General features: G+C 39.1%; 1 protein-coding gene across 1 annotated transcript in view; it reads right to left on the reverse strand.

Annotated features, from left to right (window-relative positions):
- SPTLC3 (serine palmitoyltransferase long chain base subunit 3) overlaps window positions 1-19,570 on the reverse strand; it is a 137,512-nt gene that overhangs the window by 40,399 nt on the left and 77,543 nt on the right. Inside the window, exons 6-7 of the mRNA XM_089519253.1 lie at window positions 18,856-18,949; window positions 3,672-3,777 (exon numbers count right to left, since the gene is read on the reverse strand). Coding sequence (XP_089375379.1) covers window positions 3,672-3,777; window positions 18,856-18,949 — 200 coding nt within the window. The remainder of the gene's footprint in view (window positions 1-3,671; window positions 3,778-18,855; window positions 18,950-19,570) is intronic.

Consider the following 19,570-nt stretch of genomic DNA (forward strand, 5'->3'; position numbering starts at 1 on the left):
AAGTAATTAGTGTCTTGCACATAAATATATCAACATCGACCCCAGTGTTTTTGAGTCAGTGCTTGTAATATAAAGTTTACTGATATTCTCTGGACAATGCACATGGTTATTCTAAAAATTAAGAAGTTCCTAATTTATTTCAGCACATGTTTTTGTAGAATACAGACCACTTCATCAGAACGAGTGGGCTTCAGTCCACAAAAGCGTATACTGCCGTATATTGGTTTATGTTTGTAACTGTTACAAGACTCTTCCTTTTTATGCTGAAATAGAGTATGATGGGTATGTCTCTGAAAATTGCTATAACATTTATATTACGTATAAATAGTAGTTTTCTACAAATCTGTTGTTGCATTAGTGGAACTGGGAGAAGAGAACCTACCTACTGTTGAAATTCACATTTGCTAAACTTTAGCAAGTTACCTTTGGGCCCATATTTCAGTTGGAAAAGAATTTCCACAGCAGCTAAATTAAAATTAAAACAATCACAGAAGAAATAAAATAAAATATAAAAAACTGAGAGGCGTAGCAGAAGAACAAATATTTAATTTAATAAACAGCAGACTATTATTTAACACTGAGATCTTCTGGATACTGGGCAAAAATAAGTTGCTTACCTGGAATTGTGGTTGTTTGAGAGGTCATCTGTAAATTCACATATACTACTCTCTGCGATGCATGGAGATACTCAGAAACGTTTGGAGCAGTATTCTGGTGGCAGCCTCACCTCACCTCAATACAGGTATATGGTGTGCCTGCCCATTCCCAATTCTGAGTCTGCCACAGTGGTACTACTGAAGAAGAGGAAAGGCAGGACAGAGAGGAGAAGGATGGGTAGTGTGAGTTCACAGATGACCACACAAAGAACCACAGTTACAGGTAACTGTTTTTCTGCTTTGTGGTTTCTTCAACTCACACATATAGGAGAATAGTAAGCTCACTTGCTCTGGATAGAGGGAGTCATGCCAGAATGGAAAAAAGAACTGCCTTCCCAGAGGCTATTGTCACTACTGCCAGGCATTTTGTAAATACCCTTGGTGCCATGGAAAGATCAAATGGGAAATTGTAGAATTTGTACTGTCTTTTGCCCAGGGGAAAATGTAGATAGCAATGTGTTGCTGGCCAGATAGTGACAAGAAAATAAGCATCTCTTAGGTCTATGTTGGAATCTGCACAACCAGAGAGCATAAGCATTAAGAATTTAATTGGGTGAATAAAGGAACTGACATTTGTGGGGTCCAAAGTAGGAGTAGGTCACCATCTTGTTTGGGGATAGAGAAATATCTTGAGTAGAACCCTATATGTGCTAAGAAAGGAACAAATCATTGTATTTTTAAAATTGCGGAGAATGATTTGGAGAGAACTCTGGAGAGAAGCATGGAATGCAATATCCCAGGTGGTGGTTGTTCCATGAATTCAATGAAATAATTGTGGTGCACTGTTGTAAGTATCCAAGAGTTTGTGGTTATTGTTTCTCTGCTGCGGTAGTACCTATCCGATCTGTCCTGAAAGGGCAGGAGAGGAGTAGTAGTTGTTTGGAATGTTTGTGAATCAAAAATGATGTTTGGAAGTGTGTTACGATTGTCTTTTCTTAGAGGAAGGGTGCTGTTTAGATGAGCCATAGGAACAGTGGGAACGGAAGGAATTCTGGGAGGATGTTCTGGAGGACTGTCTGAAAGGAGAATGTAAGACACATTTTGAGGGAAATTGTTTGTACCAGTGTGACTTGGTTTTAAAGAACTACCCAGACTGAAACTGTATGCCGTACTTTTTGTCTGTCAAGTTCACTTTGCGGTTATCCTCCAATTTCTCACCAATGGCAGCATTAGAGGCTCTGCACATCAAATAGAAAGTGTTCAACTATAGATCTTGAATACTGGGTAAAGTCTGCAGTTGCAACCTAGTATGTCTGCAACCTAGTGCAAGGGCATTTGCCTTTGCTTTGTGCAACGATCTACTGCATATCTGGCCATGGTGATTTGCTGTGCTGAAAGCATATGAGCCTTAGCTTGAGAAACCAAGACTATCTTTTTAACTTCCTCTCACAGATGGGTAATAAAAGGGGCAAATTTTCTATAGGAACTATTGCTAGGCCCCTAACATGCTTGGTAGTTGGCTATGGGAATGGACCACATGGCTATAGAGTAGGTTTTCCTAGCCACAGCATTTATTTTACAGCTCTCCTTATCTGGAGGAGACAGGTGGGTCTTCCTCACTGAGCTACACAGTCAACTGTCATTGTGTTTAGTTGAGTATGCCTGAAAAGTACAGTGGGATCTCGGTATCTGCAGACTTGCTATCTGTGGATTTGAGCATCCATGGAGGGCAAGCCCTTGTCCCCCAATGGTGGTGTGTACACGTGGCTTTGCTGCCATTAGGGACAGTACCTGTTGTCCCCAGTAGTGGCGCGTGCAAGCAGGTGAGCTGCCATTAGGGACAATGAGACCTCACCTGAAGTCCTGTTGTCCCTAATGGTGGCATGGCTGCATGCACACACCACCATTGGGGACAATGTGGCCTTCAATATCCACGGATTTTGGTATCTATCATGGGGGGGGGGGGTCCGGAACAGATCACCCACAGATACCGAGGTCCCATTGTACTGCACAGTTTTCCTCCTGCATCTTGTAGAGATGTAGAAGTAACAAAAGTAGGAGGTTGCCATGACTGTTATACAACTTTCCAAAGAGATGGGAGGATAGGAATAGCTGCCATGTGGAAATTAATTCATTTAAACACCAGGTCCCAAACTGGAGGAAGTGGGACAGGCCAGTAGAAGCCCACTGGGACCATGACCTTTGAGAGAGAAATGGAAAGACTGAAAAGGCATTTGATAAAAGAAAAACAAATAAATAAAGACAGGGAAAGAAGGGAAAATAAACATGATAGAATGAGAGACAGAATACAATAGTTCATTAGAATGCCGAGAAGCTTCCTACTAATGTTACCACTGTGGCAGACAGAAAGAGACTGGGAATGGGCAGGAAAGCACAACATATAGCTGTACTGACGGGAGGAAGAACTATCACCAATCACAGTTCTAGAAGTGTCCATGGGTTTCTGCACAGGTGCAGAGTGACCCTTATGTGTGAGTCACAGAGACCACAAAGAAGAATAGATTTGTAATGCTGCTCTGTAATATTCAGTTGGAACAAGTATCAGTTTTAAGCTATGCATGGGAATTCATGGCGGTATCTAATGTTGTTAGATGGCAACTCTTGGCATTCCATACCATTGGGAAATGCTAGCTAGCTCCCGAGAGTTGCAGTCCAATAACATTTGGAGCTACACAATTCCCTCCTCTGCTTTAAACAATGACACCACCACCAACTATGGCTGAGACCTAACGAACTGCATTACTAACATTACTAACTATAGACAAGGAATGCTTAACTTCTATTTCTTTAACACCAGTTTTCCCTATGCTTCCTCCAAAAGTAGTGGCAGACAGTGGACTTGCTATTCAAAAATAAAATGCCTACAAGGACCAATTCCTTGTATGCAACTAAAGTAAGCATTATGTTTATTTAATTTCAGTCAGTGATATGGCTCTTATATAAGATCAATATATTTAATAAAACAATGAAAAATTCTTGTGGCACTCTTCAGTATTTTTTGAGTCAGACTCCCTTATGTATCCATGTTACATTTAAATTACATATTTTGCATACCTGTAAATACCTTCTACAAGAATGAGAATCTTTTTCCATGCTCTCCGGTTTCGAGGCTGCCCATGTATCACTGCATCCTTCAACAGCTTTTCTAAGCTTTGAATATCTAGTTATAAAAACATGTGAAAGATTTAATTAAAACCAGTCTATAGTTTAGCCATTACCCTTAACTTCTATAAAATAACCAAGGTGGCTTTTGTTAAAAAGTACTGTCATCCCCCCACATTTGAAGGTTAAGCATTTGCTGATTAGATTATTTGCAGATTACCGGTACTGTGTTTGCTCCACTGGTGAAAAAATATGTTCTCTCTAGGCATCTGTAGGTCTTCCAGTGCTATTCTACGGTCAACTTCTATCAGAAGACCTACAAATGCCTAGAAAAGTGTTGTCTCAGGTAAAAACAATAGAGGGCCTACATTCATGGTTTTTCCATTTTCACATTGCGGGGGGCTGCACCCCTAACCCCACAAAACTTGAGGGCTGGCTGTATATCCGTAGCAACCATGTATAGATTTTATACAAAAGGTTGGAAACTTTGGAAGAAAAACAGTTTTGTGAAGTTGAAGGCTTTCATGGCCATAGTTTTTTGTGGGTTTTTTGGGCTATGTGTCCATGTTCTAGAAGAGTTTCTTCCTGACGTTTCGCCAGCATCTGTGGCTGGCATCTTCAGAGAATGCTTGCCTGGAAAGGACGTGGGTATATTTATTGTGTGACCTGGAAAGGCAGGAGTGATTTGCATGTGTATTGTTCTGTTGCTAATGGCAGGCCTCAGGGTAGGAGGGTCTGCAAAAGAGGATTAGTGTCTGCTTGACATTTTATGTGAAAAACAGTTTTCACCTAAAATGCTAATATTATGGTAGTTTCTTATATCTAGTAACAATATAATCTAGAACATTACTACTCAAAGTGTGGCCAGTGGACCAGTGCTGGTCCATGACCCACCAGCTTCCCATTCCTCAATTGTTTCCAGGAAAGAAATAAAGCATTGTAGCCAGTGGACACAAATGTGGTACTGGTCCCTGGCACCCCAACAGGAAAAAACAAAACAAAACTGGTCTATCCCTCACATAAGAGACCTTAAGAAGCAATGATCTAGAGGTCTCGTTTACCTCAGTGTAAATGTAAGGAAAAATCTGTCCATTAAATATTAATTCAGCATGTGATTTGGCTTTCAATTGAAGAGGTCTGGGTTCATATTCTTGCTCAGTCATTACTACTTCAGGACTTATGCCAGAGGTCTGGAGTGTTAAGGGCTGCTGTAGATTCAAACTACTATTTATGCCCATCACAGCATTCCCTCTAGAAATCAATCTTATTAAGGTTACCTATGTGTTACCAGATTACTACAAAGTACAATCAGACCTCCATTTTTGCGGGGATCCATTCTGACCCCCCCCCCCCGCAAAACGGAAACTTGTATATATTCAAGTCCCATAGGCTTGAATGGGCATGCATGCTTGCGAGTGGCTGTGGGCACGCACCTTGGCACGGGCGTCCCATTTTAATCCTCTCCGTCTGATTCTTGCAAGTAAACGAGGGTTGTGGATATGAAGTCCGCACAAATGGAGTGGCAAATGTAATAACCGGCAGTGCATTAACAAGTAGAGAATATTTTTTGCCCCATCTCTCTGCAATCAGTTGCTCTTCTGGGCGGTTGCTGTTGGTGTTATGTGCCTTCAAAACATTTCCGAATTATGACAACCCTAAGGAAAACCTATCACAAGGATTTCTTGGAAGAATTAATTCAGAGTGGGTTTGCCCTTATGTCCCTCTGAGGCTGAGAGCAATTTATTACAGCCTCAAGGGAAAGTTTTATTGTTTTACAGTTGGGTAGGATTTGATTATTGAAAAGATTTTTTTACCCTAAAGAGCAGCCTTAAAAGTCAACCAACTAACCAACCAACCAACCAATCAGGTAATTAGGCTGCACAACAATCTGTCAGCTTGTAGCAGACCTTAACTACAAGAAACACATATAAGTACACAGATGTTCACCCCTGCCCACAATCACCTTGGTTAGTGATGGATGAGAGTGACCTCTGTGTGCTGAAAGATTTTGAAGAGGGAGTAAGTGGATTTTGAGGGGCACCTACATGGCCCTATTTCATTCCTCCTTGAAATCCTTTTTGGCAGTAAAAAGACCCTCTGTCAAGGATGGCTTGGCCCAAATTCCATTCTCCTGGTGGAAGTGGAACTCAGCTTCTTTCTGTCAGCAAAAGAATTCTGGCTGGCAGAAGGAGGGAGAATTTAATCTAAGAGCAATTTTGGAATTTTTTTAAATCATTGTTATTTTTGTTGCTCCAAGATTGTTTTGCTCAAGGTTAGGTTATATTTTTCCACAGAGAAGCAGGGAACTGAACCCTTGTCTCCTAGTGTCCTAGTCCAACACTCAAACCACGATCTCATGCTGGCTCTTGTGAATATTTATGCTAAGCTAAAAATGTACAGGATCTTGGCCAAAGCATGCATGCACCATGATAGTACTGCTGTGGGCCCCAACCATTCAGCATCTTGCACATATAAACTTTAGTAAGCTATTGTTTCTTGGTTAGAATATTTGATCACTTTCCAATAGGAAGCAAGCCACATTCCACTGAAGCCAAATATTGGCTGTGTCGCATTCCTTTTACTGAGCCAAGTACTCATTCATTGGTGCCTGTGCACCACAATTGATGAATATTTATAAATGTCATATTTAAGAATTACTGGAGGCAAGGTTGCACACTTGGTATCAATAATGTTATAATAATTCATATCATTACATTTAAGTACTGAGCATAAACTATTTGTTGGCCAAATTGGATCATTGAGATAATTGCAGCACTGGCTTCCTAAAGCATGTTTTACCTAATGGTCTAATGACCAAGATTACTTAGAGACTAGTGCAATGGAATAAGAGACAACTGTATGTTTGGGAGGGGGGGAAAGTCCAACTCGGTTCAAACACAATGGACCCTTGGTTTGGTCTGGGGTTTGGTTCCAGGACCCCCATGGGTACCAAAATCCATGGATGCTCAAGTACCATTAAATAAAATGGCAGAGTAAAATGTGTCCCTTATATAAAATGGTAAAACAAGGTTTCTTTTGGGAATTTATATTGTTTTTGAATATTTTAAAGCCATGCATGGTTGAATCCATGGATAAAAAAAACACCTGTGAATACAGTCTGTACACTGTTTAATTCTTACCTCATTTTCCTACTTCATAGCAATGGAGTTATGGAAAGGTCTTTACAATATTACATCAACTACAACAAACTAAATGCAAAAATGGGTAACTTTAAGTGCAGTAAAATTTGGACTAATCAATAGGATACTGTTCTAGGACTTATTGGTAGTAAGCTCTCTCTTGTGGCTTTGACTGGGAGTTTGATCTATTGTGCAGCTTGTGATGGAATGCTTAACAACCCTTCCTTTGGCTTCTTGGTGGCAAATTTTTGAATTTACATTAACATTTTTCACAGTAGCTCTTGTACTATACAAGGGTGTTACTTTTCTTCAGCCATTAATTCAGAGACTGGCAGTTGTACACCCCCAAACGTTTTTGAACTGCAATGCACATGTTTCCTGAGCACTGGTTCTCAGGAGTTGTAGGCCCAAAGAACCTCAAGAACCATTGTTATCTATGTTGCTGTTGCATGCCTTCAAGTTGTTTCTGACTTATGGTGACCCAATCACAGGGTTTTCTGGAGCTGAGAGATTGTGACTTGCTCAAGGTCACCCAGTGGGTTTCCATGGCCAAGCAGGGAATAAAACCCTGATCTCCAAAGTTGCAGTCCAGTGCTCAAACTATTAGCACACTGGCTCTCACTGTTACTTAACATGGTATTATTTTGCAAAGTTTATAACATGATGGTTTAATAAGTTAGTAACAAACTTTCAAAGTAGTTAGCTGTCATTATAGTTTCAGCATTAAAAAGTTACTTTTTACTTCTGTATTTTTCAAAACAAGTTACCTTTTTAGAATCAACTGACTAATTGACCAGTATGTGGAACGTTTTGTTCCTGTTCACTTTGTCAACACCCACTGCATAACATGATGTACAGCATAAACTATTGCCCGAACCATGTGAGATTCCTCCTCCATAATTGAGTGAGGTCACAGCTTTATAAAACTATAAAAGTACCGGAACCGAAAACCACTGTTATATTACAGAAGGAATGAATACAGTAACATGGTCCCAACTCACACAGGTCTTTACAGGGCTAGGGCTGGGGACAGGTAGCCAAAGACAAGCAGGTCTATAGTAACAAGGGATATACAATAAGAAGTGATTTATATGCTGCCTATAACTGATGATCCAACACTTGTAAACACTTTAAATAACTCATAGCTGGTAAAAAAATGTTGCTACAACTAAGACATAACTCAATTATAATTCTAACTTAATAAGGGATGATTTTCTGGCCCTCTAGAGTACTTGTGCGGGGATAGTGGGAAGGGGAAATTGTTTCCTCTGAAGTGAGATTCCATTATTTTCACCAGAAGATGTCTAGCGCTAGATATAACTATGGGTGTTTATAGTTTTTTTAATGGCCCATATGTTTACATATCCTACTCTAGCTTTCACCCCATTAGGAAGTTTGTTGTCAGGATGGTGGAACACCAATGGAAGTTGTGAGCAGCTACCAAATTTACCAATTACTAAAATTTTTAAATCTATTCTATTTATCTGAACCATCCATATATCCTGTCCTTCTTATTGGAGTCCAAAATATTTAACCTAATAGCCTTATACAGTAGATCAAGGAGGATACATTCATTTATTCTAGGTATTTAATACTACATTTCAATCATGTTGGGCATATTCTATAAAATACAAGACAAAACAAAGTAAAATGTTCAAGGGAAGACAAAAAAATCTCAAACCCAACCTAAGAACAATTTGCAAAATTAAAAGCATGCTTTAAAAGCCTTGTAAAAATAAACTGGCATTGGCACAGCCACTATAATCACCATCTCCACCATGGATGGTAGGCAAACCTGTCTGTGAAAGATCTTCCACCAGTGTCATCTGCCAAAACTGCTACTGCCTTGTAGCCGTTTGGCACATTTAGTCTGGCCTCTCAGCAGAAGCCTTGAGGGTTAGTCAAGAGTTTATCCATACACCACAGAAAAGAAATTGTGTTGTCTTTGGGGTAGCTTGACAACCCTTCAAAAATTTGGAACGCACAACATGAATATTAAAGTTGCAATGAATTCTTTCAACCTGCAGGTGTTGCTGTTGCTTCTTTTCAGACCTTAAGAAGACTAAGAATGGGGATGGCAGCTATGAAACAACTAGAAAAGATCCTAAGATGTAAAGATCTACAACTGAGCATGAAAGTTAGAATTGTACAAGCCATTGTTTTCCATATTAGCATGAATGGATGTGAGAAATGAACAGTGAGGAAAGTGGATAGGAAGAAAATCAATTCATTTGAAATGTGATGCTGGAGAAGAGTGCTGAGGATACCATGGACAGTCAAAAAGTCAAACAAATGGGCCCTAGAGCAGATACAGACAGAAATCTCCATGAAAGCCAAGATGACAAAACTGAGGCTGTTGTACTTCAGACACATCATGAGAAAGGAGGACTCACTGGAAAAAACAATAATATTAGGAAAGGTGGAGAGAAGCAGCAAGAGAGGAAGGCCACATACTAGATGGATGGACTCCATAAAAGAGGTCATGGATATGAATTTGCAGGAACGGAGCAGAACCATGGAGTACAGGGAATCTTGGGGATATCTTATCTACAGGGTTGCCATGGGTTGAGATCGACTCGAGGGCAGTTAACAACAACAACAAAGTCCCCCAAAGGTGTTTAACCCACAGACTCCCATATAACAAAACAATTTATTCATGACTTCGTTGTGTCCATGCAGTGGAGTACATCCTTTCTTAAGATGATTCCAAAATTTTAACCTTTTATTGAAGGAGATTGCATGAATATTTAAGCCTTTTTTTTTAAACATAGGCTATTCCCTCACTAGGCACAATGCTTCCTGGCTTCTTCTCCTCTCCATCTGTGGGCTCTCATCACAAAAGTTGTGATTTCCTCACTAAGAGGGGTTTCCAGGAGCCACTTACTTCATCCCTTGTACCCCTTGTGTCTAGGGATTAATTTTGGCCAATTCCTTGTCTGGGGCAGTGCCTTCATTGGAATCCGATTGAATGGACTGAAGAATACAAATAAATGGATCCTAGAGCAAATCAGACCTGAATTCTCCCTAGAAGCTAAGATGACTAAACTACGACTGTTGTATTTGAGCCATATCCTAAGAAAACATGACTTACTAGAAAAGACAATAGTGGTTGGTAAGGTAGAAGGCAGCAGGAAAAGAGGAAGACTGCATTTCAAATGGAAAGATTCAATCAAGGAAACCACGGCCATGAGTTTGCAAGAGCTAAGCAGGGATGTTGATGGCAGAGTGACTTAGAGGGCTCTCATTCATAGGGTCATCGTAAGTCAAAGTCAACTTGATGGCAGTTAACAAGAACAATAATTATATAATATTTTACACTGTACTTTATAGCATAGATGCATATATATGTTATTACTGTATTATTATATATTATACATATGATTTGTTATTGTTGTGTGCCTTCAAGTTGTTTCTGACTTATGACTACCCTGTGGCAAACCTATTATGGGGTTTTCTTGGCAAGTTTCTTCATAGAGGGTTTGCCATTGCCATCCTTTGAGGCTGAGAGGTGTTACTTGCCCAAGGTAGCCCAGTGGGTTTACATAGCCAAATTGAGAATCAAACTTTATATATTATTATAATTATATTGAGAGCCAGAGTGACATAGTGGTTTGATTCCCAGCTCAGCCATGAAACCCACTGGGTGACCTTGGACATGTCACATGCTCTCAGCCTCAGGGGAAGGCAATAGCAAACCTCTTCTGAACAAATCTTGCCAAGAAAACCCCATGATAGGTTCAATGGCCTTAGAGATGTCATAAATCGGAAATGACTTCAAGGCACACAGCAACAACAAATATATTATATTACATGATACTGGATACTGGATTATAAGCACAAATATTGTAATGTAACACTGTAAGAGATGCACTGGCCACAATTTCAGAAGCACGTTGGATCAAAAGCAAAGTGAATGAGCAAACAAGTTGTACAGTCACAAAGATGGGGGGGAAGGGGGGCCAAGCAATTGCATTTGGTTACAAGGAAGCATCTGTAGGAGCCTTTTCCCCACTCTCATCTCACCTTGTAAGCAGCACACAAGCATGTATGTGAGCAGCCCAAAGAGAGCCTCCGCTGAAAGCCATGTCCAATGTACATGGGTAAATGGAAGACACTCATAAAAGGGGGGGGCAAGCCAAGTTTGGAGCCACTTACGAAGGAGCTAGTCCAGAAGGGGCACAAGTTCTTAACTTTTGGGGAGCAGAATCTGACTCCCTTGGGAACCATCCAAACCTTGGCCATCGGGCAGCAAGTGGAACTGTGCAGCGGTGGCTGCAGGTAGGAACGAGGGAAGCAAGCCAAACTCCAACCAACAGCTAGGGGGGCAGCTGAACTCCACACAGTGCAGCGGCGAGGAACAAGTTGCAGGAAAGAGAGAGCAAAATTCATAGCAATACCTCCTCCTCCTGCTGAGACTGTCTGCCAAGCCTTTTTCCAATCCATTCACTGCTGCTGTTCCACCATGGCCTGCAAGAGCCCAGTGCCTGCTAACCTCTTTCCTATTTGGCCTCTCCTACACTCTCATCTGCTAGTACTGTAAACACACTTGCACATGCACACACACTGCTCCTTTTTGGCTGCAGCACCCAGAGCATGAAAGCAGGTGTGTTTTCCACTTAGAAGTAAATTTTGCCAAAGAATCAACCGAATTTACTTCCGAGTAAGCCCAGGTCACCCACAGCTACTAGGACGTGAGTCTATTAAAATAATTTTATTTTAAGTAGATATGATTCTATGGCCAATTCAATCAATCAGTGCCTTTGCTGCAGTCCACAGACCATAAGAGAATAAACAATTAAATACAACAATACTAAAATAATGTATAAATATGCAAATGTGTGATAAAATACCAATATACAAATTTATACACAACATGGAGTATATTAAAAACATTAATACCATTTTCATAGTAGCAAACATGATGTTATATAAACCTGCTGCTAAAGTGCTCCTTTTATTCTGCAAAGATATATTATTAATCCTTATCTGATCCCAATAATGTTGTCAGGTGTGTAGTATAGCTCTACGAGTTTTGATTGCTGAGAGGAAGAACTTTGCAATCTCTTCCATTATCCCTTGTTAGGGCATCCTGCATACCCTTTGCTGTATTTGGGGTCCCCATATCTGAAGTTGGTATGTTGATTTGATGGCAGTTAAGAATGAACAAAAAGAGAAAATCCTAATGTTGTCCTTGAATAAACACTACTTTAAAAATATCAAAACAGATGCTATGTAAGTATTGAAGGACATAGCAATGCTAGTCTGGTTCAGCAGAAAACGATGGAAGGAATCCTGTAGCAACCATCGAGGCTAAGAAATAGCCTATGTTTTTGTGGATGCCAGTCCACGCAATCAGAGACATAAACTGAAGCCTCAAGTAACAGACATACCAATGGAGGGAGGGGGGAGAGTTTGAACTCTAATAGAATTGTAAAACATGTGGGATGGTGCTAAGGTGATATGTTCAGTCTCAACAATGGTTGTCTGTAACAATCATTTCAATAAACACACCAAACCCAGCCTTTGTACAGAAATATTGTAAAAGCCAAGCACTCTTACATAATTATTGCAACTATTTTAACCCATCTTTCATCTTAAGATACTAAGCCAGTAAAAAAAAAAAAAAATCAAGAATGAAAATAGTAAAAAAAATAATAATATGATAAGCTACAATAAAAACAGACTAAAGTCTAAAAACCGAAGCAGCCTAAATCCAAACCCACATGTATGGTTGGAAGTATCCTCAGTATTCTTTTAGATTGTAAGCCTGTGGGCAGGGAACTGTCTGTTATCCCCTCTATTGTAAACCGCTCAGATTCCCAGTGATTGGGCGGTATATAAATAAAACCTATTATTATTATTATTATTATTATTATTATCATGTGCCAGTGCATACCCTTATGCTAGATATATAAAATAATAATGAATATATAGCATAGGACATGAATGAAAGTCATGAGGATGGCCTGACACGTATTTTTGGATTCATGATGTTCCAAGGAAGAACGCCAATATCTGGATACACAGAATAGGCCATGCCAAGCTTGGATAGAACAAAAGAACAAGCATCCTGAGTAATGCATAAGCTGACACGTTTTTTGCATTTACTATGGGAAAGGAAACAAGGACACGAAAGAAAGAAATCGATCAGAGACAGAAGCTGGAACCAATCCAACCCTTTGAAATTTCCAACCATTCCCTCATTTGCCTATCCATAAATCAAAAGAGCTGTTTAATATCTAACACCTTGGTGCAAAAATTTTTTCACTTTGCCAGAATAGTTCCTCCCTTTCCCAGATAACATCAAAGATGCTTCTAAATCCTTTTTGAGTCCTCAAACATATCCCCTGAGATAAGATTTCTGGGTATAAAAGCATCCACATATCCAAGCTTTTGGGGGCTTTTTCACTTTTTTCTGTGGGTTCTCTCAGCTCTCTTTGTATTAATTTCCCACAGTATGTCTTTGGATGATAGCTGAAGCCCCCCCCCCCCCCCCTTGGTTGAACTGGCAGGCAATGTTTTCTGGCTGAATTGGTAATTATTACCAACTTAAACCCTTACTTGTCTCTCTCCAAATTTTCCAAAACTCTCTTTTTGTAGTCTTGTGTGCATCTGTAGTTTTGTGGTGTTGCTTGCATGTGTGTAAATGTACAACTTGGCACAATGCTAAATAAAAACCTCTTAGTTACATTAAACTGCAGTTACCCACCTCTTACTTGCATCCATTTGAGTTAATTAATTCCCCAACATATTTAAACGTCACTGGCATTATTATTAGGGGCTCAACAGTAGGGCCCAAACAGACAGGCCAAAATAAAGCTGCTTCGAGTCACTTTGGAGGTATGCTGTTTAAATGACACACACATCTTAAGAGGCCAGAAGCTGGGCCAAAGCTGTGCTCCATTCGTTAGGACTGGAGCATAGCTTTGGCGCAGTTTACAGCCTCTTAGCACGAATGCAGCATTTAAAGAAAATACCTCCAAACTAATCCGAAGCAGTTTTATTTCGGCCTATCTGTTCAGGCCCAGTAGTCATCTAAACGATGACAATCTCTGACCTATCGGGGTGGGGAACTCTCAAGAACAACAACAAAAACAATAAAAACAATAACCTACCACAGAGTTTTGTAGTCTGTGAAAAATTATGACATAAATTTCTTTCTTTATTTGACTCAGAGGTGATACATGATTTCTTTAGATGAAATAAAATATTTTTCTTGAGGGCCATCATTAGACTGCACTGATAATACTTAGCTAAACAATTTATGAATACATATACAGTATGTAAGTGTGCATGCTCTCCCATTCTTTCTCCTTCATATAGTACTTAAAACATGATTTTTTTTTTGAAAAAAATTGTGACACTCAGAAAAAGATGTTGTTTAGAAAAATCTAGTTATGTAGTTCTAATTAGGATGCCTGATAATATGTCAAATAAATCTTTGTAGACTTAAGGCTACATAATAGTTTTACACTCCTGATTTTAGTGGACTGAGCTTGCACAAAACAACAATGAATTAAAAATGCTGTTAGCATTTTACAAGTTAATTGAATTTTCCACTGCTGTGGTTTCTGTTGAACTAGCAATTTATTTCTATTTTTTGCTCAATTTATTTCTAATTTTTGTTCAACATTATTTACTAAGATCATTGATTCATGCTTATCAGACAGTATCTGAACTCATGATAAGATAATAGATGGGTGGAAAGGAGGACTAAAAATAGCAGTGCTATCAGATGCAATAACATCATATCACTAGCACCCGTCTAAATCTTGCACATAATAGTCTGGTATGGATGTAATGCTAAACTATAGTTTGTTATTACAACAGTCTTCAGCTTGCACACTACCCTTCCTTTGCCTTAATGTGGCTGTAGGGATGAGTTTGAAAGCTTCTGTTTTTGTTAGTTTTAACCACAGCTTACCATGTTTCTTGAATCTGGGCAAACTATTATTAATCTTAAGGTATACTATAGATAGTTGAAACAAAGTTAACTTACTTCAATTAACCATAGTTAGAGATAGGAAGAACTGCATTTTATGATGGAGATAACATGTTGAACTATTGTTAAATTACACCAGAAATTTCATCTAATTTAATTTCTGAGGCCACATCAGAAGAGGAGAGTGGAGAGTATGGCAGTTTGTAATCTGCCTTGATTCCGCAAGGAAAAGGTGGAATATAAATAAATAGTATTATTGAGACGGAATCATGGGAGCTCATCCCTGTTATGCAACACCATTGAATAGCAATGGTAGGCTCTTCAGATGTTGTTGGATTGCATATTCCAGCAGTCTCAACAAGCACTGCTAAGGTTGAGACATTCTGGAGGCTGCAATCCAACATCTGGAGGGTTATATAATCTCTATGCATGATATAAGGTATGTCTGCACAGGCTATTTGAATCAATTTGTCCCTGTCCTCACAGTGCCCAACTTCACAGCACAGGGCCAAATCTTAGATTTGAGGGTGGAGCATCTTCATGATGTGAGGCCAGATCTGAACTGAACTGATCCCGAATTTGGATTAAAAAGACTTGCTTTTTTCCAGAGTGATGCCAAGTGGCTGTTTACATACATGTCCCTCTCTGTCGCCTGGTACTGCTCTCTCTGAATTCAGAATGATGTTCCCAGCCATTTTGATCAACATCAGATGCTTCATTTTTGACCTGAGAAGAAATGTCTCACACTAGTGGTGGCAGCAGTGAATGGCTCAGAGGGACATGTGTGCAGCCTGCCAGTGTCACTCTGGAGTAATGAGAGGAATTTAGGACAGCTTTGGGGCCAGAACTCTCCAGGAGCAGCTTGGAGTACTTTGGCCAGTGTAGATGTGCACACAGTGTTATGTGTAAACCAAGGTAATGTCTCAGTGCTTTCTAAAATGAGCTGCAGGAAAATTTTCAGTATCTACTGGGCATTATTGATTTATTTACTTATTTACTTACACTGCAGCCACAATATTTTGGAAGGAAGATGATTCATGTGCTTAGATTGTTTTAAATCCATAATATAGTCTAAAAAACCATGAGAAGTCTCTTTCTATTTGCAAACAGAAAATATAGTCATCTATGTGAACATGAATTCCATCTATTAAAATGACTTCTGTTAGCTCAGATATGAGTAGGATATCTGAGATGAGCATATAACAGTTTATCCACACAGGGATACCTTGTATAATAAAATAAAAAGAAGTGGATTTGCACTGTCAAATGTTCATTTCCAAAGGAGAAGCCATGTTATTTAGCTGTAGTTAGAAGAACAAAGAGTTGTGTAGTACCTTTACAATTAACAAATTGATTGTAGCAGGATGTTTAGATATTCTAGTCTAGACTTTTCTATAGAATACAATCTTGGAGTTCAAATATATAAACAGTGCACATGGCTGAGAGTGAAAAGTTGACAGTGAGGTCACAGCAAATTAGAATGTAAAAAGTACTAACAGTTATTATTACATTATTAACATGGCCATTGACAAAGCCACTGATAACACAAATATCCCAGAAAAAGGGCATGTTGACACACATAGTGTGACAAGCATCTACTATCAGATATTAATGACTGCTCAGCAGTTTCTTCCTGTGATTTACCTTTCAAGTCTTGTTGTGTTATAAAGCAATAGAGAGTCTGGTTTCTAAGGAGAGGCCAGTGATACTTGTCATTGTCACTACTTTCTGTGTCTAAATTAGTTATGAGTTCACTGCAAGCATCCCATCCTCAGCCATGTGACCTCCCCCCTCTCTTTCTCTCCATGAATACTCCTTCCATTATTTCAGTGCATCTAATGAAGTGGCTAGGAGTCTAGAAACCTCAAAATCAATCTTTGTTGACTCTTTGTTGTCAAATATAAACTGGAGCACAAGGGTCTTACTGAGAACATACATGCTTTATGTATACAATACACATACCAGATGCCTCACATGCTCTTGTTGTAGTTGTTGTAAAAGTTTATTCGGTCATTGACCAGCAAATTCACATGCTCTTTTCATGAGCACTGTATACAGAGTTTGTATGTGTGCATGTGTGCAGGGGAGAGGTAGATGCCAAGCTGCTTTTCAAATCTATAGAATACAAAGTTCCCACTTGAGATTTTTCTCTGTGAACTCTTCACCTTTCTTGGAAACTTTCTTAACTATCACCTTTTATCTAAATCCTGTCTCTAAACCCGAGTTTGTGTCCTAATGTGGTTTCTGTTCCTTCAGGTACGGTGATTTTCAGTGAAAAACGTCTGAGCAGCTTTTCTCTTCTAACCAAGGTCCAAAACACACTGCACAAATATTTCCGTTTGAGACCACTTTACCTGCCCTGGCTCAGTGCTAAGGAATCCTGGGAACTGTAATTTGTTGTCATACCAGAGCTCTCTGATAGAGAAGACTAAATGTCTCATAAAACTACAGTTTCCAGAATTCCTTGGCATTGAGCCAGGGCAGTTAAAGCAGTCTCAAACGGGATTATTTTTGCAGTGTGTTTTGGAGCCATGTTTGAGAGATGCCTCCAAGGGCTGGCTATTACACTTCTTCTTTGATATAAATCTAGGCTGCTATTCCACCCTGCCAACTAAACAACCAAATATAGATTTACACATTTCAATCCAGTGGTCAGAAGAAAAACTTGTAAATAACTGGACTTGTTCATTCATTTTAGAGTCTAAGGAAATTATGGAACAATTTGTTTTTGAAATCCATGTGTGCTAATAATAGAACAGTGTATTACTTTTTCCAAAAGCCATCTGGAGAAATGTCAATACAAGTAGTATGGGGCAATCTGAATTGAATAATATAGACACGAACGATGTAAAATGTGCACGACATGCTGCAGCTATTCATCTTTGGATGAATAAGAGGTAAACGTAGGATCAGCTGAAATGCTAGAGTTAGCTAACAACATACTCTCCAATTGTCCCAATTTGGCATGGATACTCCCTGTTCATCCTCTGTCATTCCACTTCTTCAGCTGCTTTTAAAATGCCCCAGTTTCTCTCTTCCCTCCATTTGCCTTCAGCTTATTTCAACAGATGCACAGTGAATTCAAAGAGCAAAATTAATGTGCACTCAATAAACTCAGCAGGGAGGGGAGAGAGGAACGAGTGGAATCCTGCCCTTTCCTCTGGATTCAGGCAATCCAGAGCCTCTTCTAGTTTGTGTATTCTTCCTCATTAATAACTTTTACCCTCTTGGTCACACTCTGATCCTGCTTGGCCACATGTTTTTAAAAGCAGTCCTGGAAGAAGGGATTGGAAGGGAATCTTAGAGTTATGTAGTCTATTTTCATCTGTGAAATGTTGGAGGGCATGGAACTATAGAAATATATTTAAAATAATCTCTGTTCAAGACCTGCAATTTTCAGCCCTCTTTCACCACCTTGTTAATAATAATAATAATAATAATAATAATAATACTTATTTATTTATACCCCGCTCTTCAGCCAAGGCTATGATACATTATTTCTGCAGATATGGGTACAGTGAAAAACAGCTGAACAATATCTATATGACCGATTGTTCGGTACAAAGTTTACAAATGTGCTCATAAAAATTTGACTGAAGCCCCCCAAATTTTAAGTCACTTTTAAGTTAGCCTTTGCACAGACTGAATAATAATATTAAAGGTTTTATTACAGCCAGCGTGGAATAATGGTTTGAGTGTTGAATCCCAACTCAGCCATGAAAACCTAGTGGCCAACCCCAGGCAAGTCATATTCTCTAAATCTCCTAGGAAGGCAATGTCAAATGTCTGAACAAATTTTGATGAGAATGTCCTGTGATATGGTGAACCTAAATCAGAAATGACTTGAAGGTACACAACAACACCAACAACAGTTTTATTATGTTATACAGAAAAGTTTAATCCAAATGTAATGCACAGTAAAATTTAAATAAAGCTTCCACCTAGCCTAAACTGAGCACCTTTTTCATGTAAACAGAAAAGCCCTTGAGTGGGCACAAACTACTTTCATTTCACTGGAATATCTACTACTCAAATACCCAGCATTAGTACTTACTGTTGTGTTTAAAAACTCTGATTGTAGCACCTGAGAGCCTTGCACCAAGAATAAGTGAAGAATGGTTCAGTTCATCACTTAAAATAAGACATCCCTGTAGACGTATATAATGAATAACATGGAGTTAGAATAAACCCATCAACTCACACTTACACTAAAATATTATTGTAAGAACCCCCAAACTACCTTTTATATTATTTACTTCTTACAGGTTTTTAAATCTTTCTTTCACCATAAGATGTTAAGGTCATAAACATTTTTTTTAAACAAATCAAAACCATAATACAATATAAACACAAAACTATAATAAAAACAGGTGGGAGCCTAAAACTGAAGCAGCCTATGTTCAAACCAAATATTCTGTGGGGTGTTTACTTGAGAGAAAAGCTCATATAGATGCACAAACCATGGATCAAGCAAACAAGATGGGCATCAGCCACCAGGGAATGTCTATGGCTCATTCCAAGGATACCAGAGTAATCAGCTGCCTAAACTAGGTGGCCTTTAGACCTGAGAGCTTACAATAGATAGTGAAAGTTTGAAATGTTCAAGGTTGAAGAAGGAGCATTTTTAAAATAGAGAATCAATGATTACTGCTTTTCTTTGCTCTTCCTGTCCCCAGCTACTTTAGAGACAAGTAGGCTACACTAGATGAGCTTGAGGCTGCATCTGCACTGCAGAAATACTGTAGTTTGATACTGGTTTGACTGTCTTG

This window comes from Sceloporus occidentalis, unplaced genomic scaffold, assembly GCF_023333645.1.
Source record: "Sceloporus occidentalis isolate IW3139 unplaced genomic scaffold, rSceOcc1.0.p SCAF_4, whole genome shotgun sequence".
Taxonomy (NCBI): Eukaryota; Metazoa; Chordata; class Lepidosauria; order Squamata; family Phrynosomatidae; genus Sceloporus; species Sceloporus occidentalis.